At 50.6% G+C, this 20,512-nt stretch overlaps 1 protein-coding gene across 1 annotated transcript in view; it reads left to right on the top strand.

The window, feature by feature from the left end:
- The window catches only part of LOC311103285 (serine/threonine-protein kinase SMG1-like), a gene marked incomplete at its 3' end in the record, with an annotated part of 109,363 nt that overhangs the window by 45,500 nt on the left and 43,351 nt on the right, over positions 1-20,512 (top strand). Inside the window, exons 28-41 of the mRNA XM_084144818.1 lie at positions 717-837; positions 1,031-1,270; positions 1,667-1,768; positions 2,056-2,220; positions 2,561-2,705; positions 3,313-3,451; positions 6,397-6,645; positions 7,815-7,995; positions 9,010-9,171; positions 9,442-9,671; positions 10,873-11,027; positions 17,408-17,630; positions 19,865-20,111; positions 20,411-20,481. Coding sequence (XP_084000944.1) covers positions 717-837; positions 1,031-1,270; positions 1,667-1,768; positions 2,056-2,220; positions 2,561-2,705; positions 3,313-3,451; positions 6,397-6,645; positions 7,815-7,995; positions 9,010-9,171; positions 9,442-9,671; positions 10,873-11,027; positions 17,408-17,630; positions 19,865-20,111; positions 20,411-20,481 — 2,430 coding nt within the window. The remainder of the gene's footprint in view (positions 1-716; positions 838-1,030; positions 1,271-1,666; positions 1,769-2,055; positions 2,221-2,560; positions 2,706-3,312; positions 3,452-6,396; positions 6,646-7,814; positions 7,996-9,009; positions 9,172-9,441; positions 9,672-10,872; positions 11,028-17,407; positions 17,631-19,864; positions 20,112-20,410; positions 20,482-20,512) is intronic.

Raw genomic sequence — 20,512 nt, 5'->3', positions numbered from 1 at the left:
TTACGCGCTTCAGCACTCTGCGGTCCCATTCTGTGAGCTTGTGTGGCCTACCACTTTGTGGCTGAGCCATTGTTGCTCCTAGACGTTTCCACTTCACAATAACAGCACTTACAGTTGACCGGGGCAGCTCTAGCAGGGCAGAAATTAGACGAACTGACTTGTTGGAAAGGTGGCATCCTATGACGGTGCCACGTTGAAAGTCACTGTACGGGCCGTACGGGCCGTTCTACTGCCAATGTTTGTCTATGGAGATTGCATGGCTGTGCGCTCGATTTATACACCTGTCAGATTCAACAACTGAGACATAAACTGAACAAGTTCCACAGACATGTGACTAACATAAATTGAATAATGTGTCCCTGAACAAAGGGTGGGTCAAAATCAAAAGTAACAGTCAGTATCTGGTGTGGCCACCAGCTGCATTAAGTACTGCAGTGCATCTCCTCCTCATGGACTGCACCAGATTTGCCAGTTCTTGCTGTGAGATGTTACCCCACTCTTCCACCAAGGCACCTGCAAGTTCCCAGACATTTCTGGGGGTAATGGCCCTAGCCCGTTGTTGCCAGTGATGTCTGGTGAGGACCTGCCTTAAAACAGGCCTACAAGCCCTCAGTCCAGCCTCTCTCAGCCTATTGCAGACAGTCTGAGCACTGATGTTTTTTTGCTGAGTTTGTTTATATATATACACACACCCCCTAACCCCTCCTCCTCTCCAGGACTGTCTGATCCCCCTGTACAGTGAAGCGCTCAGCACCTGTAAACAACAGGATGTCCAGCCGTGGCTCCACGCGCTGAGATACACCATCTACCAGAGACAACTACTGCTCAAGCTCAAAGGTACACAACGTGTGTGTCCCTGTGTGTGTGTCCCTGTGTGTGTGTGTGTGTCCCTGTGTGTGTGTGTCTCTTAGACTCTGTGCTTTATATCCATCTGTATTTATTTCAGTGGGTGTGTGGGGTCCCCGTTGGTGGGGTCCCCATCATGTGACTCACGTTAACCCTCTCTCGCTTCCTGTGCTCCATTACCCAGGCTCCTCTGCTCCGCTGGACAGCCACCTGATGGAACTGTGTCTGACGGCCGTCAAGTTCGCCCGGAAACAGGGCAACATCGCCCTGGCAACGCGGCTGCTGGGCCAGTGCAGCGAGGAGGAGGAGGGAGGAGAGGATGGGTTGAGCCGTGCGTTTAGGCGTCTGACACTAGAGGGAGTTGTGGGGGAGAAGTGGGGACCTGAACTACAGATCGAGAAGGCGAAAGTACTCTGCACTGCGGGTGAGTGAGTGTGTGTGTGTGTGTGTACGTACGTACGTGTGTGTTTTAGTGTTTGGCTGACTCATCTTTCTCTCTCTCTCTCCCCTTATTCCTCCCCCAACTCTCTCTCATGCTCCACCTCTCTCCCCCTCCCTCCCCCCTCTCCCCCTCCCTCCCTCCCCCCTCTCTCCCCCTCCCTCCCTCCCTCCTCTCTCTCCCTCCCCCCCTCCCTCCTCTCTCTCCCCCCTCCCTCCCTCCTCTCTCTCCCCCCTCCTTCCCTCCTCTCTCTCCCCCCTCCCTCCCTCCTAACCTCTCCCCCCCCTCCCTCCCTCCCTCCTCTCTTTCCCCCCCCTCCCTCCCTCTCTTTCCCCCCCTCCTCTCTCTCTCTCCCCCTCTCCTTCTACTCTCCCCCTCCAGGTCAGTCCATGGCAGCCATGGAGATGTTGAGTTCTTATGCTGTGTCTTACTGTCGCTCAGGGAAGTGTGAGCGCGCCGCCTGTCGCTCCGTCCTCACTCTGTGTAAGTAGTGGTTCCAGTACCTCCCAAATGGCACCCTATTCCCTACATAGTGCGCTACTTTAGACCAGAGCCAAATGGCACCCTATTCGCTATATAGTGCTCTTATTTGGGGGAGAAGAGTGCCATTTGAGATGCAGGCGTACCAGGGTTGGTACCTGTCTCTCTGTCCTGTGCATACGGGGTAATTGGTGCATGTTACTGCAATCTCAGGGCCCTTTTTTTTTTTAAACCTCCCATGTGTATTTTTGGCACAGCCCTGTTCTAACCGTCTGTCTCTGTGTCTGTAGGTAAGTGGCTGCTGGCGGACTGGAAGGACATGACCCCTCAGCTCAAACAGGTGGTGAAGAGGTCAGGGGTCGCTGTCTTGCCCCCCCTCAGCCGGAACATCACAGCCCTGCTGGAGCTACCCCTAGAGGACCAGGGCATGCCCCGAATCACAGCTGAGACCACAGGTAGGACACACCCCCTAAACCCTCTCTGCCTCCGTAGTGAGTGTGGGTGTAGAAGAACCAGACTTGATCCTGGGGAAGCTCTACCAGTCTGTACCCTAACCCCTACACACTAACCCCTCTCTCTCTCTGCCTCCGTAGTGAGTGTGGGTGTAGGAGAACCAGACTTGATCCTGGGGAAGCTCTACCAGTCTGTACCCTAACCCCTACACACTAACCCCTCTCTCTCTCTGCCTCCGTAGTGAGTGTGGGTGTAGGAGAACCAGACTTGATCCTGGGGAAGCTATACCAGTCTGTACCCTAACCCCTACACACTAACCCCTCTCTCTCTCTGCCTCCGTAGTGAGTGTGGGTGTAGGAGAACCAGACTTGATCCTTGGGCAGCTCTACCAGTTGTCCACCAGTCAGGCCCCGGAGGTGGCCAAGTCCTGGGCGGCTCTCGCCAGCTGGGCCTATCGCTGGGGACGGAAGGTGGTTGACAACGCCAGGTACCTACTCTGCCAGTTGTTGTTTTATTATGCCCTTTTAGTTTAATTTTCAGTTGTCGTGAAACACACATGAATACAGACGTGGTAAAAGCCGTTGATAACACATGAATACAGACATGGTACATTCTGTGGTAAAAGCCATTGATAACACATGAATACAGACGTGGTACATTCTGTGGTAAAAGCCGTTGATAACACATGAATACAGACGTGGTACATTCTGTGGTAAAAGCTGTTGATAATACATGAATACAGACGTGGTACATTCTGTGGTAAAAGATGTTGATAACACATGAATACAGACGTGGTACATTCTGTGGTAAAAGCTGTTGATTAAACATGAATACAGACGTGGTACATTCTGTGGTAAAAGCTGTTGATAACACATGAATACAGACGTGGTAAAAGCTGTTGATAACACATGAATACAGACGTGGTAAAAGCTGTTGATAACACATGAATACAGACGTGGTACTTTCTGTGGTAAAAGCTATCTACCTCTCTACCCATCATCCCTCTCTTCCATCCCCCTCTCATCTCTCCTCCCCTACTTCCGTCCCTCTCTCTCATCTTTCATCCCATCCTCTCTCTCTCTCCATCCCTCCAGTCAAGGTGAAGGTGTGCCTCTGCTCCCGGGAGAGAAGGAGGAGATCGAGGAGCTTCTCCCAGAATGCACCAGTGAGGAGGACAAGGAGACCATCTTCAGCATCCTGGGTCAGGCCATGTGTCGACCCGCCGGAATACAGGTGTGTGTGTGCTCATGAGGAATGGATAACTGTTGAATTAGTAACTACTGTTTTAGTATGTACACATCTTGTGCTTTCTCCCAGTGTTCTGAAAATATCATAGTTCATCCAGGATAGAAGTTTAGAACTTGAGTCTACATGGAACTGCATAACAAAGTGACCCAGTTTGTGTCGGTCTTTTTCCATGTGTGTCTCTACCTCTTTTAGACTCTGTCGTCTTTCCTTGATTCCTGACATTCTCTCTACCTCTTTTAGACTCTGTCGTCTTTCCTTGATTCCTGACATTCTCTCTACCTCTTTTAGACTCTCTGTCGTCTTTCCTTGATTCCTGACATTCTCTCTACCTCTTTTAGACTCTGTCGTCTTTCCTTGATTCCTGACATTCTCTCTACCTCTTTTAGACTCTTTGTCGTCTTTCCTTGATTCCTGACATTCTCTCTACCTCTTTTAGACTCTCTGTCGTCTTTCCTTGATTCCTGACATTCTCTCTACCTCTTTTAGACTCTCTGTCGTCTTTCCTTGATTCCTGACATTCTCTCTACCTCTTTTAGACTCTCTGTCGTCTTTCCTTGATTCCTGACATTCTCTCTACCTCTTTTAGACTCTCTGTCGTCTTTCCTTGATTCCTGACAAATCTCATCTCGTCTCCTCAACTGTATTGGTGGAGAAGGTCCAAGGTCCCTCCCCTCAGACCTTCTCTTCCAATGTGTTTTGAGAAGGGATGGGATGAGAAGACTAGAGGACTGCGTCTATTAAAAAAGAACCTGTTACTCTGGCTGGATCCCGAATCACCTCCCTTCCCTCGCCCCTCCGTTTACGTGCTCCTCCCCCATGTGCACAAGTGTCCCAAAGCTGAGAGAGTGAAAAATGGAAGGTGTGGGAGCTAATTAAGACCCTCAGATAGCCACTTCCACGAGTCTGACACGCTTCCGGCTTCAGAGCAAAGTGGTTTCCCATAACGCACCACATATGTTTTTGGGGCAATTTTTAGGCAATTTCACCAAAATAATTGCGGCATGCCTAATTATATGTCTGATTTCGAGGCTTGACACTTAAAACAAATGAAATGCCTCCCGAATGATGTTTAACTGTTACTGAGGTTTATACACTGCTCAAAAAAATAAAGGGAACACTTAAACAACACAATGTAACTCCAAGTCAATCACACTTCTGTGAAATCAAACTGTCCACTTAGGAAGCAACACTGATTGACAATACATTTCACATGCTGTTGTGCAAATGGAATAGACAACAGGTGGAAATTATAGGCAATTAGCAAGACACCCCCAATAAAGGACTGTTTTTGCAGGTGGTGACCACAGACCACTTCTCAGACCACTTCCTATGCTTTCTGGCTGATGTTTTGGTCACTTTTGAATGCTGGCGGTGCTTTCACTCTAGTGGTAGCATGAGACGGAGTCTACAACCCACACAAGTGGCTCAGGTAGTGCAGCTCATCCAGGATGCCACATCAATGCGAGCTGTGGCAAGAAGGTTTGCTGTGTCTGTCAGCGTAGTGTCCAGAGCATGGAGGCACTACCAGGAGACAGGCCAGTACATAAGGAGACGTGGAGGAGGCCGTAGGAGGGCAACAACCCAGCAGCAGGACCGCTTCCTCTGCCTTTGTGCAAGGAGGAGCAGGAGGAGCACTGCCAGAGCCCTGCAAAATGACCTCCAGCAGGCCACAAATGTGCATGTGTCTGCTCAAACGGTCAGAAACAGACTCCATGAGGGTGGTATGAGGGCCCAACGTCCACAGTTGGGGGTTGTGCTTACAGCCCAACACCGTGCAGGACGTTTGGCATTTGCCAGAGAACACCAAGATTGGCAAATTCGCCACTGGCGCCCTGTGCTCTTCACAGATGAAAGCAGGTTCACACTGAGCACGTGACAGAGTCTGGAGACGCCTTGGAGAACGTTCTGCTGCCTGCAACATCCTCCAGCATGACCGGTTTGGCGGTGGGTCAGTCATGGTGTGGAGTGGCATTTCTTTGGGGGGCCGCACAGCCCTCCATGTGCTCGCCAGAGGTAGCCTGACTGCCATTAGGTACCGAGATGAGATCCTCAGACCCCTTGTGAGACCATATGCTCGTGCGGTTGGCCCTGGGTTCCTCCTAATGCAAGACAATGCTAGACCTCATGTGGCTGGAGTGTGTCAGCAGTTCCTGCAAGAGGAAGGCATTGATGCTATGGACTGACCCGCCCGTTCCCCAGACCTGAATCCAATTGAGCACATCTGGGACATCATGTCTCGCTCCATCCACCAACGCCACGTTGCACCACAGACTGTCCAGGAGTTGGCGGATGCTTTAGTCCAGGTCTGGGAGGAGATCCCTCAGGAGACCATCCGCCACCTCATCAGGAGCATGCCCAGGCATTGTAGGGAGGTCATACAGGCACGTGGAGGCCACACACACTACTGAGCCTCATTTTGACTTGTTTTAAGGACATTACATCAAAGTTGGATCAGCCAAGTAGTGTGGTTTTCCACTTTAATTTTGAGGGTGACTCCAAATCCAGACCTCCATGGGTTGATACATTTGATTTCCATTGATAATTTGTGTGTGATTTTGTTGTCAGCACATTCAACTATGTAAAGAGAAGTATTTAATAAGATTATTTCATTCATTCAGATCTAGGATGTGTTATTTTAGTGTTCCCTTAATTTTTTTGAGCAGTGTATCTTGTAAAACGACAGGGGGGATTTGTTAATTAGAGTTTCATGCTCTTTTTATTATTTTAAAGGGAAACATGAATTGCATCATTCAAGTCAGGAGTGTGTCTTGAAATTGATGGGTTTATTTATCGCCTCGCCACTCTGGAAGTCACCCTCGGAGTTTCCTCAGCAACACGTGACAACGGAGGGCCCTCCAACCGAGTTGGTTTGGGATTCACCGTCTGCCTGCTATCATAATAACTCTAACTCTCCCCCTCCCTCCCTCCAGGATGAGGACATGGCCCTGCAGCAGGAGGAAGATGAGGAGGATGACATGGTGGATGTGATCTGGAGGCAGCTGCTGTCTGCCTGTCCCTGGCTGGAGGAGCAGGGGGAGGTGGAGGGGGTCCAGGGTGGGGGTAGTGGGGTGATGGAGGGTCTGATCCGGGTCTGGAGGAGGGTGGTGGACCGGATCTTCAGCCTCTACAGGGTCTCCTGCAGGGCCTACTTCACCTTCCTCAAACTCAACGCTGGACAGGTGGGTGGAACTCGCTCTCTCTCGTGGGTGGACTGGGACTGGTAGGGGGGACTGAGTGGCGCAGTGGTCTAAGGCACTGCATCACAGTGCTAACTGTGCCACTAGAGATCCTGGTTCGAATCCAGGCTCTGTTGCAGCCGGCCGCGACCGGGAGACTCATGGGCGGCGCACAATTGGCCCAGCGTCGTCCAGGGTAGGGGAGGGAATGGCCTGCAGGGATGTAGCTCAGTTGATAGAGCATGGCGTTTGCAACGCCAGGGTTGTGGGTTCGATTCCCACGGGGGGCCAGTATAAAAAAATATATATGTATTCACTAACTGTAAGTCGCTCTGGATAAGAGCGTCTGCTAAATGACTAAAAATGTAAAATGTAAAATGTTAGTCTGGGACTATTTCTATGGGGATTTTCCATTGAGCGTGCTTTTTAGTCCGGGACTAAGCTTAATCTGGGCTCCTGAGTGGCGCAGCGGTCTAAGGCACTGCATCTCAGTGCTTGAGGCGTCACTACAAACCCTGGTTCGATTCCAGGCTGTATCACAACCGGCCGTGATTGGGAGTCCCATAGGGCGGCGCACAATTGGCCCAGCGTCGTCCGGGTTTGGCCGGTGTAGGCCGTCATTGTAAATAAGAATTTGTTCTTAACTGACTTGCCTAGTTAAATAAAGGTAAAATAAATAAAATCTGTGTCCAGGAAACTGGCCCTACGAGTACTTGTCTGTAAGATTAATCTTAAAAAGTAGAATTTATGTTGGTCTGGATACATGCTAGAAGATTCTCAGCCCGGTATTGCTATTCACTTCACTATGTTTCTATTCATCTAGGACTTGAGGAAGTTTGGGACATTGTAGGAGATGCCATCTCTTATAGCCTTTTCACTTTCACTGCATCTCCTTGCCCTCCCTCCATCCATCTCTCCCTCCATCTCTCCTTGCCCTCCCGCCATCTCTTCATCCATCCACCCATCTCTCCCTCCATCTCTCCTTGCCCTCCCTCCATCCATCTCTCCCGCCATCTCTTCATTCATTCATCCATCTCTCTCTCCATCCATCCATCTCTCCTTGCCCTCCATCCATCCATCCATCCCTTCATCCATCCATCCATCTCTCCCTCCATCTCTCCTTGCCCTGCCCTCATCCATCTCTTCATCCATGTCTCTTCTTCCTCCATCAGGTACCCATCGATGAGGATGACCCCAAGCTGCTGCTGACCAATCAGAACAGCAAGCAGAGCAACGATGACATCATCGTCATGGCGACGCTGCGGTTGCTACGGCTGCTGGTGAAGCACGCCGGGGAGCTGAGGGAGGGGCTTGAGCTTGGCCTCGCCTCTACCCCCACCGCCCCCTGGAGAGGTAACACTCACACCTCCACTGTCCCCTGGAGAGGTAACACTCACACCTCCACTGTCCCCTGGAGAGGTAACACTCACACCTCCACTGTCCCCAGGAGAGGTAACACTCACACCTCCACTGTCCCCAGGAGAGGTAACACTCACACCTCCACTGTCCCCTGGAGAGGTAACACTCACACCTCCACTGTCCCCTGGAGAGGTAACACTCACACCTCCACTGTCCCCAGGAGAGGTAACACTCACACCTCCACTGTCCCCTGGAGAGGTAACACTCACACCTCCACTGTCCCCAGGAGAGGTAACACTCACACCTCCACTGTCCCCTGGAGAGGTAACACTCACACCTCCACTGTCCCCAGGAGAGGTAACACTCACACCTCCACTGTCCCCAGGAGAGGTAACACTCACACCTCCACTGTCCCCAGGAGAGGTAACACTCACACCTCCACTGTCCCCAGGAGAGGTAACACTCACACCTCCACTGTCCCCAGGAGAGGTAACACTCACACCTCCACTGTCCCCAGGAGAGGTAACACTCACACCTCCACTGTCCCCAGGAGAGGTAACACTCACACCTCCACTGTCCCCAGGAGAGGTAACACTCACACCTCCACTGTCCCCAGGAGAGGTAACACTCACACCTCCACTGTCCCCTGGAGAGGTAACACTCACACCTCCACTGTCCCCTGGAGAGGTAACACTCACACCTCCACTGTCCCCTGGAGAGGTAACACTCACACCTCCACTGTCCCCTGGAGAGGTAACACTCACACCTCCACTGTCCCCAGGAGAGGTAACACTCACACCTCCACTGTCCCCAGGAGAGGTAACACACAGAGGGAGCTCTCTGTTCTGATGTGTCCACATTGGAGGCTCCTATTGTTACAATCTAGAAATGAATTTCTATTTATTAACCTGACATTCTAGTATTAAGACCTAGAACACTTTACGGAGAGATTTGAGAGACCTTTGCTACCGTTTCTGTCTCCTGCTAATTGTCTCTCCCCCCCCCCAGGCATCATCCCCCAGCTGTTCTCTCGTCTGAACCACCCAGAGGCTTACATCAGACAGAGCATCTGTAGTCTGCTGTGCCGCGTTGCCCAGGACTCACCACACCTCATCCTGTACCCTGCTATAGTAGGATCACTGTCTCTGGGAGGAGACGCACAGCACGCAGGTACATTCACTCACTCTCTCAATCACTCATTTACATTTTAGTCATTTAGCAGACGCTCTTATCCAGAGCGACTTACCGGAGCAATTAGGGTTAAGTGCCTTGCTCAAGGGCACATCGACAGATTTTTCACCTAGTCGGCTCGGGGATTAGAACCAGCGACCTTTCGGTTACTGGCACAAAGCTCTTAACCACTAAGCTACCTGCCGCCCCCACTGTGTGTGTTGACAGGTACTCTGTTACTCTCAACTCACCATCAAATTTGTCTCCCAGGCAACAAGCTCCCAGCGGCCCTGCCCACCTTCCTGGGTGGCATGCAGGGGGAGGGGCTGTGTGAGGAAGGGGAGGGGGCACTGGGCAGTAACCCCGCCTCCCAGGAGGAAGATGGGCGGGGCGAGGAGTTTCCTGCACTGTGTTCCAGCCAGGACCAGGCCATGATGCATGACTGCTACAGCAAGATAGTGGACAAGCTGTCTGCAGCCAACCCCACTATGGTGTTACAGGTAAATACTTCCCCCTACCACAACCCCACCATGGTGTTACAGGTAAATACTTCCCCCTACCACAACCCCACCATGGTGTTACAGGTAAATACTTCCCCCTACTGCAACCCCACTATGGTGTTAAATGTAAATACTTCCCCCTACCACAACCCCACTATGGTGTTACAGGTAAATACTTCCCCCTACCACAACCCCACTATGGTGTTACAGGTAAATACTTCCCCCTACCACAACCCCACCATGGTGTTACAGGTAAATACTTCCCCCTACTACTGGTGTTATAGCTAAATACCTCCCCCCTACTACTAGTGTTAAAGCTAAATGCTTCCCCTCATTACTTGTGTTACAGTTCATTATGCCCCCTAGTCCTAGCTAGCTCCCCACTCATGCTGCACATAATTATACACTCTTGAATAATGTTACACAGCATGTAGACATTTCGAAACGGTTAATGAATTAACTGTCCATACAGGCTACAATTATTTCCAAAGCAAGAGGATAATTTAACCCCATAGTTAGCTAGCTATTAAACAACATTCAAAGAAAGCTAACTTTCCTCAGTTCACTACCCTAGACCCTTATTTGTGATAATATGCCAACCATAATGTAAAATATGCTGTTTTCAAAGCTGATTGTCACCAAACACTTTAATTCACTGGGTTAAATGATTTTTCTTTCCCTCGGCGAACTGACTATGCATCTCCGTGCATCGTGACTTGTGAATGACCGCTGTCTTCTTAAAGAGACCGCACGTATTTAAGAGAAGAAATGCAACTCTTATAAAGAATATTTAGAACTGTTATTATTCAGGAACACAAAATACTGTCAAATACCATCATACTGTCTAAAATGAGACTAATATCGAGATATGACATTTTGGCCGTATCGCCCAGCCCAGCTTGTGTCTGGTGGGGACCTGGGAGTCTTGTGGGGGACCTGGGAGTCTTGTGGGGGACCTGGGAGTCTTGTGGGGGACCTGGGAGTCTTGTGGGGGACCTGGGAGTCTTGTGGGGGACCTGGGAGTCTTGTGGGGGACCTGGGAGTCTTGTGGGGGACCTGGGAGTCTTGTGGGGGACCTGGGAGTCTTGTGGGGGACCTGGGAGTCTTGTGGGGGACCTGGGAGTCTTGTGGGGACCTGGGAGTCTTGTGGGGACCTGTGCTAACCAAGTGTGACTTTGTGTGTCCGTCCGTGGGTCCCCAGGTGCAGATGCTGGTGGGAGAGCTGCGCCGCGTGACACTGCTGTGGGATGAGTTGTGGCTGGGGGTCCTGCAGCAGCAACACATGCACGTCCTGCGCAGGATACAGCAGCTGGAGGACGAGGTCAAGAGAGTGCAGAACAACAACACACTACGCAAGTGAGTCTCACACACACAGGACCCACACACACAGGACCCACACACTCAGGACCCACACACACAGGGCCCACACACTCAGGGCCCACACACACAGGGCCCACACACTCAGGACCCACACACTCAGGACCCACACAACACACACTACTAGGATACATGATGAATCTCAAACGCATGTTTCAGAATGACCTAACTCCAGTCACAAAACAGTCACTTATACACATAAGTAGCAGAATAGTGTGTCATGGCCTGTGTGGTCCAGTGGTTAACGCTGTGGCCCCTGTCTCTGGTACTGTATAGTCTAGGCTGCCAGAGGTTAGTCCCTGTCTCTGGTACTGTATAGTCTAGGCAGCCAGAGGTTAGTCCCTGTCTCTGGTACTGTATAGTCTAGGCTGCCAGAGGTTAGTCCCTGTCTCTGGTACTGTATAGTCTAGGCTGCCAGAGGTTAGTCCCTGTCTGGTACTGTATAGTCTAGGCTGCCAGAGGTTAGTCCCTGTCTGGTACTGTATAGTCTAGGCTGCCAGAGGTTAGTCCCTGTCTGGTACTGTATAGTCTAGGCTGCCAGAGGTTAGTCCCTGTCTGGTACTGTATAGTCTAGGCTGCCAGAGGTTAGTCCCTGTCTCTGGTACTGTATAGTCTAGGCTGCCAGAGGTTAGTCCCTGTCTCTGGTACTGTATAGTCTAGGCTGCCAGAGGTTAGTCCCTGTCTCTGGTACTGTATAGTCTAGGCTGCCAGAGGTTAGTCCCTGTCTCTGGTACTGTATAGTCTAGGCTGCCAGAGGTTAGTCCCTGTCTCTGGTACTGTATAGTCTAGGCTGCCAGAGGTTAGTCCCTGTCTGGTACTGTATAGTCTAGGCTGCCAGAGGTTAGTCCCTGTCTGGTACTGTATAGTCTAGGCTGCCAGAGGTTAGTCCCTGTCTGGTACTGTATAGTCTAGGCTGCCAGAGGTTAGTCCCTGTCTGGTACTGTATAGTCTAGGCTGCCAGAGGTTAGTCCCTGTCTCTGGTACTGTATAGTCTAGGCTGCCAGAGGTTAGTCCCTGTCTGGTACTGTATAGTCTAGGCTGCCAGAGGTTAGTCCCTGTCTCTGGTACTGTATAGTCTAGGCTGCCAGAGGTTAGTCCCTGTCTCTGGTACTGTATAGTCTAGGCTGCCAGAGGTTAGTCCCTGTCTGGTACTGTATAGTCTAGGCTGCCAGAGGTTAGTCCCTGTCTCTGGTACTGTATAGTCTAGGCTGCCAGAGGTTAGTCCCTGTCTGGTACTGTATAGTCTAGGCTGCCAGAGGTTAGTCCCTGTCTGGTACTGTATAGTCTAGGCTGCCAGAGGTTAGTCCCTGTCTGGTACTGTATAGTCTAGGCTGCCAGAGGTTAGTCCCTGTCTCTGGTACTGTATAGTCTAGGCTGCCAGAGGTTAGTCCCTGTCTCTGGTACTGTATAGTCTAGGCTGCCAGAGGTTAGTCCCTGTCTCTGGTACTGTATAGTCTAGGCTGCCAGAGGTTAGTCCCTGTCTCTGGTACTGTATAGTCTAGGCTGCCAGAGGTTAGTCCCTGTCTCTGGTACTGTATAGTCTAGGCTGCCAGAGGTTAGTCCCTGTCTCTGGTACTGTATAGTCTAGGCTGCCAGAGGTTAGTCCCTGTCTGGTACTGTATAGTCTAGGCTGCCAGAGGTTAGTCCCTGTCTGGTACTGTATAGTCTAGGCTGCCAGAGGTTAGTCCCTGTCTGGTACTGTATAGTCTAGGCTGCCAGAGGTTAGTCCCTGTCTGGTACTGTATAGTCTAGGCTGCCAGAGGTTAGTCCCTGTCTCTGGTACTGTATAGTCTAGGCTGCCAGAGGTTAGTCCCTGTCTGGTACTGTATAGTCTAGGCTGCCAGAGGTTAGTCCCTGTCTCTGGTACTGTATAGTCTAGGCTGCCAGAGGTTAGTCCCTGTCTCTGGTACTGTATAGTCTAGGCTGCCAGAGGTTAGTCCCTGTCTGGTACTGTATAGTCTAGGCTGCCAGAGGTTAGTCCCTGTCTCTGGTACTGTATAGTCTAGGCTGCCAGAGGTTAGTCCCTGTCTGGTACTGTATAGTCTAGGCTGCCAGAGGTTAGTCCCTGTCTGGTACTGTATAGTCTAGGCTGCCAGAGGTTAGTCCCTGTCTGGTACTGTATAGTCTAGGCTGCCAGAGGTTAGTCCCTGTCTCTGGTACTGTATAGTCTAGGCTGCCAGAGGTTAGTCCCTGTCTGGTACTGTATAGTCTAGGCTGCCAGAGGTTAGTCCCTGTCTCTGGTACTGTATAGTCTAGGCTGCCAGAGGTTAGTCCCTGTCTGGTACTGTATAGTCTAGGCTGGCAGAGGTTAGTCCCTGTCTCTGGTACTGTATAGTCTAGGCTGCCAGAGGTTAGTCCCTGTCTCTGGTACTGTATAGTCTAGGCTGCCAGAGGTTAGTCCCTGTCTGGTACTGTATAGTCTAGGCTGCCAGAGGTTAGTCCCTGTCTGGTACTGTATAGTCTAGGCTGCCAGAGGTTAGTCCCTGTCTCTGGTACTGTATAGTCTAGGCTGCCAGAGGTTAGTCCCTGTCTCTGGTACTGTATAGTCTAGGCTGCCAGAGGTTAGTCCCTGTCTCTGGTACTGTATAGTCTAGGCTGCCAGAGGTTAGTCCCTGTCTGGTACTGTATAGTCTAGGCTGCCAGAGGTTAGTCCCTGTCTGGTACTGTATAGTCTAGGCTGGCAGAGGTTAGTCCCTGTCTCTGGTACTGTATAGTCTAGGCTGCCAGAGGTTAGTCCCTGTCTCTGGTACTGTATAGTCTAGGCTGCCAGAGGTTAGTCCCTGTCTCTGGTACTGTATAGTCTAGGCTGCCAGAGGTTAGTCCCTGTCTCTGGTACTGTATAGTCTAGGCTGCCAGAGGTTAGTCCCTGTCTGGTACTGTATAGTCTAGGCTGCCAGAGGTTAGTCCCTGTCTCTGGTACTGTATAGTCTAGGCTGCCAGAGGTTAGTCCCTGTCTGGTACTGTATAGTCTAGGCTGCCAGAGGTTAGTCCCTGTCTCTGGTACTGTATAGTCTAGGCTGCCAGAGGTTAGTCCCTGTCTGGTACTGTATAGTCTAGGCTGCCAGAGGTTAGTCCCTGTCTGGTACTGTATAGTCTAGGCTGCCAGAGGTTAGTCCCTGTCTGGTACTGTATAGTCTAGGCTGCCAGAGGTTAGTCCCTGTCTGGTACTGTATAGTCTAGGCTGCCAGAGGTTAGTCCCTGTCTCTGGTACTGTATAGTCTAGGCTGCCAGAGGTTAGTCCCTGTCTGGTACTGTATAGTCTAGGCTGGCAGAGGTTAGTCCCTGTCTGGTACTGTATAGTCTAGGCTGCCAGAGGTTAGTCCCTGTCTCTGGTACTGTATAGTCTAGGCTGCCAGAGGTTAGTCCCTGTCTGGTACTGTATAGTCTAGGCTGGCAGAGGTTAGTCCCTGTCTGGTACTGTATAGTCTAGGCTGCCAGAGGTTAGTCCCTGTCTCTGGTACTGTATAGTCTAGGCTGCCAGAGGTTAGTCCCTGTCTGGTACTGTATAGTCTAGGCTGCCAGAGGTTAGTCCCTGTCTCTGGTACTGTATAGTCGAGGCTGCCAGAGGTTAGTCCCTGTCTGGTACTGTATAGTCTAGGCTGCCAGAGGTTAGTCCCTGTCTGGTACTGTATAGTCTAGGCTGCCAGAGGTTAGTCCCTGTCTCTGGTACTGTATAGTCTAGGCTGCCAGAGGTTAGTCCCTGTCTCTGGTACTGTATAGTCTAGGCTGCCAGAGGTTAGTCCCTGTCTCTGGTACTGTATAGTCTAGGCTGCCAGAGGTTAGTCCCTGTCTGGTACTGTATAGTCTAGGCCGCCAGAGGTTAGTCCCTGTCTGGTACTGTATAGTCTAGGCTGCCAGAGGTTAGTCCCTGTCTGGTACTGTATAGTCTAGGCTGCCAGAGGTTAGTCCCTGTCTCTGGTACTGTATAGTCTAGGCTGCCAGAGGTTAGTCCCTGTCTGGTACTGTATAGTCTAGGCTGCCAGAGGTTAGTCCCTGTCTCTGGTACTGTATAGTCTAGGCTGCCAGAGGTTAGTCCCTGTCTCTGGTACTGTATAGTCTAGGCTGCCAGAGGTTAGTCCCTGTCTCTGGTACTGTATAGTCTAGGCTGCCAGAGGTTAGTCCCTGTCTCTGGTACTGTATAGTCTAGGCTGCCAGAGGTTAGTCCCTGTCTCTGGTACTGTATAGTCTAGGCTGCCAGAGGTTAGTCCCTGTCTCTGGTACTGTATAGTCTAGGCTGCCAGAGGTTAGTCCCTGTCTCTGGTACTGTATAGTCTAGGCTGCCAGAGGTTAGTCCCTGTCTCTGGTACTGTATAGTCTAGGCTGCCAGAGGTTAGTCCCTGTCTGGTACTGTATAGTCTAGGCTGCCAGAGGTTAGTCCCTGTCTGGTACTGTATAGTCTAGGCTGCCAGAGGTTAGTCCCTGTCTCTGGTACTGTATAGTCTAGGCTGCCAGAGGTTAGTCCCTGTCTGGTACTGTATAGTCTAGGCTGCCAGAGGTTAGTCCCTGTCTCTGGTACTGTATAGTCTAGGCTGCCAGAAGTTAGTCCCTGTCTCTGGTACTGTATATATTCTAGGCTGCCAGAGGTTAGTCCCTGTCTCTGGTACTGTATAGTCTAGGCTGCCAGAGGTTAGTCCCTGTATCTGGTACTGTATAGTCTAGGCTGCCAGAGGTTAGTCCCTGTCTGGTACTGTATAGTCTAGGCTGCCAGAGGTTAGTCCCTGTCTCTGGTACTGTATAGTCTAGGCTGCCAGAGGTTAGTCCCTGTCTGGTACTGTATAGTCTAGGCTGCCAGAGGTTAGTCCCTGTCTGGTACTGTATAGTCTAGGCTGCCAGAGGTTAGTCCCTGTCTCTGGTACTGTATAGTCTAGGCTGCCAGAGGTTAGTCTCTGGTACTGTATAGTCTAGGCTGCCAGAGGTTAGTCCCTGTCTGGTACTGTATAGTCTAGGCTGCCAGAGGTTAGTCCCTGTCTCTGGTACTGTATAGTCTAGGCTGCCAGAGGTTAGTCCCTGTCTCTGGTACTGTATAGTCTAGGCTGCCAGAGGTTAGTCCCTGTCTGGTACTGTATAGTCTAGGCTGCCAGAGGTTAGTCCCTGTCTCTGGTACTGTATAGTCTAGGCTGCCAGAGGTTAGTCCCTGTCTCTGGTACTGTATAGTCTAGGCTGCCAGAGGTTAGTCCCTGTCTCTGGTACTGTATAGTCTAGGCTGCCAGAGGTTAGTCCCTGTCTGGTACTGTATAGTCTAGGCTGCCAGAGGTTAGTCCCTGTCTCTGGTACTGTATAGTCTAGGCTGGCAGAGGTTAGTCCCTGTCTGGTACTGTATAGTCTAGGCTGCCAGAGGTTAGTCCCTGTCTGGTACTGTATAGTCTAGGCTGCCAGAGGTTAGTCCCTGTCTCTGGTACTGTATAGTCTAGGCTGCCAGAGGTTAGTCCCTGTCTCTGGTACTGTATAGTCTAGGCTGCCAGAGGTTAGTCCCTGTCTCTGGTACTGTATAGTCTAGGCTGCCAGAGGTTAGTTCCTGTCTCTGGTACTGTATAGTCTAGGCTGCCAGAGGTTAGTCCCTGTCTTTGGTACTGTATAGTCTAGGCTGCCAGAGGTTAGTCCCTGTCTGGTACTGTATAGTCTAGGCTGCCAGAGGTTAGTCCCTGTCTCTGGTACTGTATAGTCTAGGCTGCCAGAGGTTAGTTCCTGTCTCTGGTACTGTATAGTCTAGGCTGCCAGAGGTTAGTCCCTGTCTTTGGTACTGTATAGTCTAGGCTGCCAGAGGTTAGTCCCTGTCTGGTACTGTATAGTCTAGGCTGCCAGAGGTTAGTCCCTGTCTTTGGTACTGTATAGTCTAGGCTGCCAGAGGTTAGTCCCTGTCTCTGGTACTGTATAGTCTAGGCTGCCAGAGGTTAGTCCCTGTCTCTGGTACTGTATAGTCTAGGCTGCCAGAGGTTAGTCCCTGTCTGGTACTGTATAGTCTAGGCTGCCAGAGGTTAGTTCCTGTCTCTGGTACTGTATAGTCTAGGCTGCCAGAGGTTAGTCCCTGTCTGGTACTGTATAGTCTAGGCTGCCAGAGGTTAGTCCCTGTCTGGTACTGTATAGTCTAGGCTGCCAGAGGTTAGTCCCTGTCTCTGGTACTGTATAGTCTAGGCTGCCAGAGGTTAGTCCCTGTCTGGTACTGTATAGTCTAGGCTGCCAGAGGTTAGTCCCTGTCTCTGGTACTGTATAGTCTAGGCTGCCAGAGGTTATGGGTTCCATTCTGACCCTCTGCACTTTTCACTTCCTTTGTTTTGTCCTCTTCACTGTCCTGTCTCAACATATATGTTTAAACCTTATTAAAGGAAGATGGATAAACAGTGTGTCTTCCCCTCTGTCAGGGAGGAGAAGGTAGCCATCATGCGTGAGAAGCACTCCGCTCTGATGCGTCCCGTAGTGTTCGCGCTGGACCATGTGAGGAGCATCACCACCACGCCCGCCGAGACCCCCCACGAGACCTGGTTCCAGCAGACCTACGGGGACCCCATCACCTCGGCCCTGGGGAGACTGAAGAGCCCTCCCAACCCGGCCAACCCGGCCAGCAGCTGGGTCCCATTCAAACAGGTAGGGCCAGGACCGTGGGTGGGGGTGTGTTTGTTCCGTGAGGGTGTAGGGTGAAGTTGCCCCCCCCCCCCCCCCTTTGCATTTTCCCCCACTAATGGTTAAAGGTAGACTCAGCGAGATGGCGTTAACACGAACAGCACCGCAGATATTGAGATTTCTAGCTAATGACAAATACTCTTCAAATAGGTAACTGTACAAAATAAAATGCTCATATTGACAGACAACATTAACATTAAAAAGACGAGAGCTAAATTCAGCAGGCTGGCTAGCTAGCTAGCTACCATGTCTTGTTTTGGCTGACTGTCTACTCAGCTTGTTATCAAAACCAAAGTTAATTTCAGACTCATCTTATCCATCAGAACAAATACTCTAAAATGGCAATATTATAATTACCAACATAAAAACATTGTTATACAGTTTCTTAACTTAATGTTGCTGTCCTGATCTCAATGACAGAGCTGTCAACTTGTTAGAAACCTTTCAGGTCCAGTGAAGGCCAGGCGCCTCCCTGGGGTAGCATTCACTTTCAGTCACAGTGCCAAAACTCAACATTTGCTCCATCCTGCCAATGATGCATTGGCGTCAGTTGTTACTATGGCAATTCAAGATGGCGCTACCATGCTGTTAGCTTCTGAACAAACAGAGTAAAAACTCACGGACGACTAGAAAAAGCTCAAACCAAGTTTATTCAACCCACTGGGTCATACAGCTGCAAAGACAAACATACAAGTCACACAAGCACATCTTTTAAATCTTCCAACGAGGCGGAGTCATCAGAGGTTAGACCCTGTCTGGTAGGCGGAGTCATCAGAGGTTAGACCCTGTCTGGTAGGCGGAGTCATCAGAGGTTAGACCCTGTCTGGTAGGCGGAGTCATCAGAGGTTAGACCCTGTCTGGTAGGCGGAGTCATCTCCTTGCATGTTTAAGATACAATCCTTCTCTGTCAGGCAGAAACACAGTAGGTTCCTCTTACTGGTGTTGTCATGGCCCTGCCTACGTCTAGAGCTCATGGCCGTGGAAATCTGTGTGTGTGAGAGAGGACTATAATCAGATGGTCTTTGGGGTGAGCCCCTGTGGCCCCCCTCCTCCTCCTCCCAGCAGTGTCTTCTCTCTTCATCTGTTGTACTCCCGAATGGGGCAGTGGTCTAAGGCACTGCATCGCAGTGCTAGCTGTGCCACTAGAGATCCTGGTTCGAGTCCAGGCTCTGTCGCAGCCGGCCGCAACCGGGAGACCCATGGGCGGCGCACAATTGGTCCAGCGTCGTCCAAGGTAGGGGAGGGTTTGGCCGGCAGGGATGTGGGTTCGTTTCCCATGGAGGGCCAGTATGAAAAAAACTAAAACAACGTATGCATTCACTTACCTGTAAGTCGCTCTGGATAAATCTGTTGACCTTATCTCGAGTTAAGTTCCACATCCATCATGGTCCATGGTTCCTCAGCAGCTGGTCCACCTTATCAAGAACTGAAACTAGACTGTTGCCCTTTGCCTCCCTCCTAAGGAACATTCATATCAACAATAACATATTTGAACAGAATGCAGAAATGCAACTTTCTGCATTTCCCCTTTTGTCGCTCAGTCACTCTCCACGTCGCTCAGTCACTCTCCACGTCGCTCAGTCACTCTCCACGTCGCTCAGTCACTCTCCACGTCGCTCAGTCACTCTCCACGTCGCTCAGTCACTCTCCACGTCGCTCAGTCACTCGCCACGTCGCTCTCCACGTCACTAAGTCACTCTCCACGTCACTCACACGCCACGTCACTCTCCACGTCACTCTCCACGTCACTCTCCACACACCTAGTACCTCTTTACCCTTCCTTGACCCCTAACATATACATTCCTTATACATGTAAAGTAGCAATACATTCTAGTATGGTAACATGAATAAATATATCTCAAGCTAGAATCCAACAATACCTCAAATAAACATTGTTCAAGATCCAAATCCCCTAAAAATAGAGATGTTTCTATGTTAAATGCACATGTTTAGTATTAGTGTATTGAAGACCTCGCTTTGCTTTACTTCCTAAAGTGTTTCCATTCCCTTTAAGATTAGGATTGGGGGAAGGGAAGCTGGTCCTAGATCTGTGCTTAGGGGAAACTTGACCCTGGTGTGTGGAAGTGCTTTTTGTTTCCATGACTGTCCATGTATCTGTAACCTTTTGAAATGTATACATTTCTGTTGAATGTGATGTGATTTGTGGATTTAAATAGTGTTTAAAATGTGTCTCCTAGATCATGCTGAGTCTTCAGCAGAGGGCTCAGAAGAGGACCAGCTATCTGCTACGTCTGGACCAGATCAGCCCCCGCCTGGCTGCCATGGCGACCACAGAGATGGCGTTGCCGGGCGAGGTGTCGGCGACGGACGCGTTGACCATCCAGAGTGTTGGTAACACCATCACCATCCTGCCAACCAAGACCAAACCCAAGAAACTACACTTCCTGGGCTCCGACGGACGCAACTACCCTTACCTCTTCAAAGGTAGCTAACAGACACACACTTAGCACACACACACACACACACGTTTCCATTTTAGTCATTTAGCAGACGCTCTTATCCAGAGCGACTTACAGTTAGTGAGTGCATACATGGACGCAACTAGCTCTACCAGACAGAACGACCTCCAGGCAGACAACCAGCAGGAATATAAAGCCTGAACCTCATTCTCCTCCCTTCTACCTCCATCCCTCCCTGCTCTCTCGTTCCCTCTCTCTGATTTGACCCTCATCTATTCCCCCCTCTCTCTCTGATTTGACCCTCAACTATTCTCTCTCTTTCAGGTCTGGAGGACCTCCACCTAGATGAGAGAATCATGCAGTTCCTTTCCATAGTCAACACAATGTTCACCAAGGTACGTACGATCGTTCATTGATTAATCATTT

Source organism: Coregonus lavaretus (genome assembly GCF_964263955.1).
Source record: "Coregonus lavaretus genome assembly, chromosome: 28".
NCBI lineage: Eukaryota > Metazoa > Chordata > Actinopteri > Salmoniformes > Salmonidae > Coregonus > Coregonus lavaretus.
This window is presented reverse-complemented; position numbering and strand designations above follow the sequence as displayed.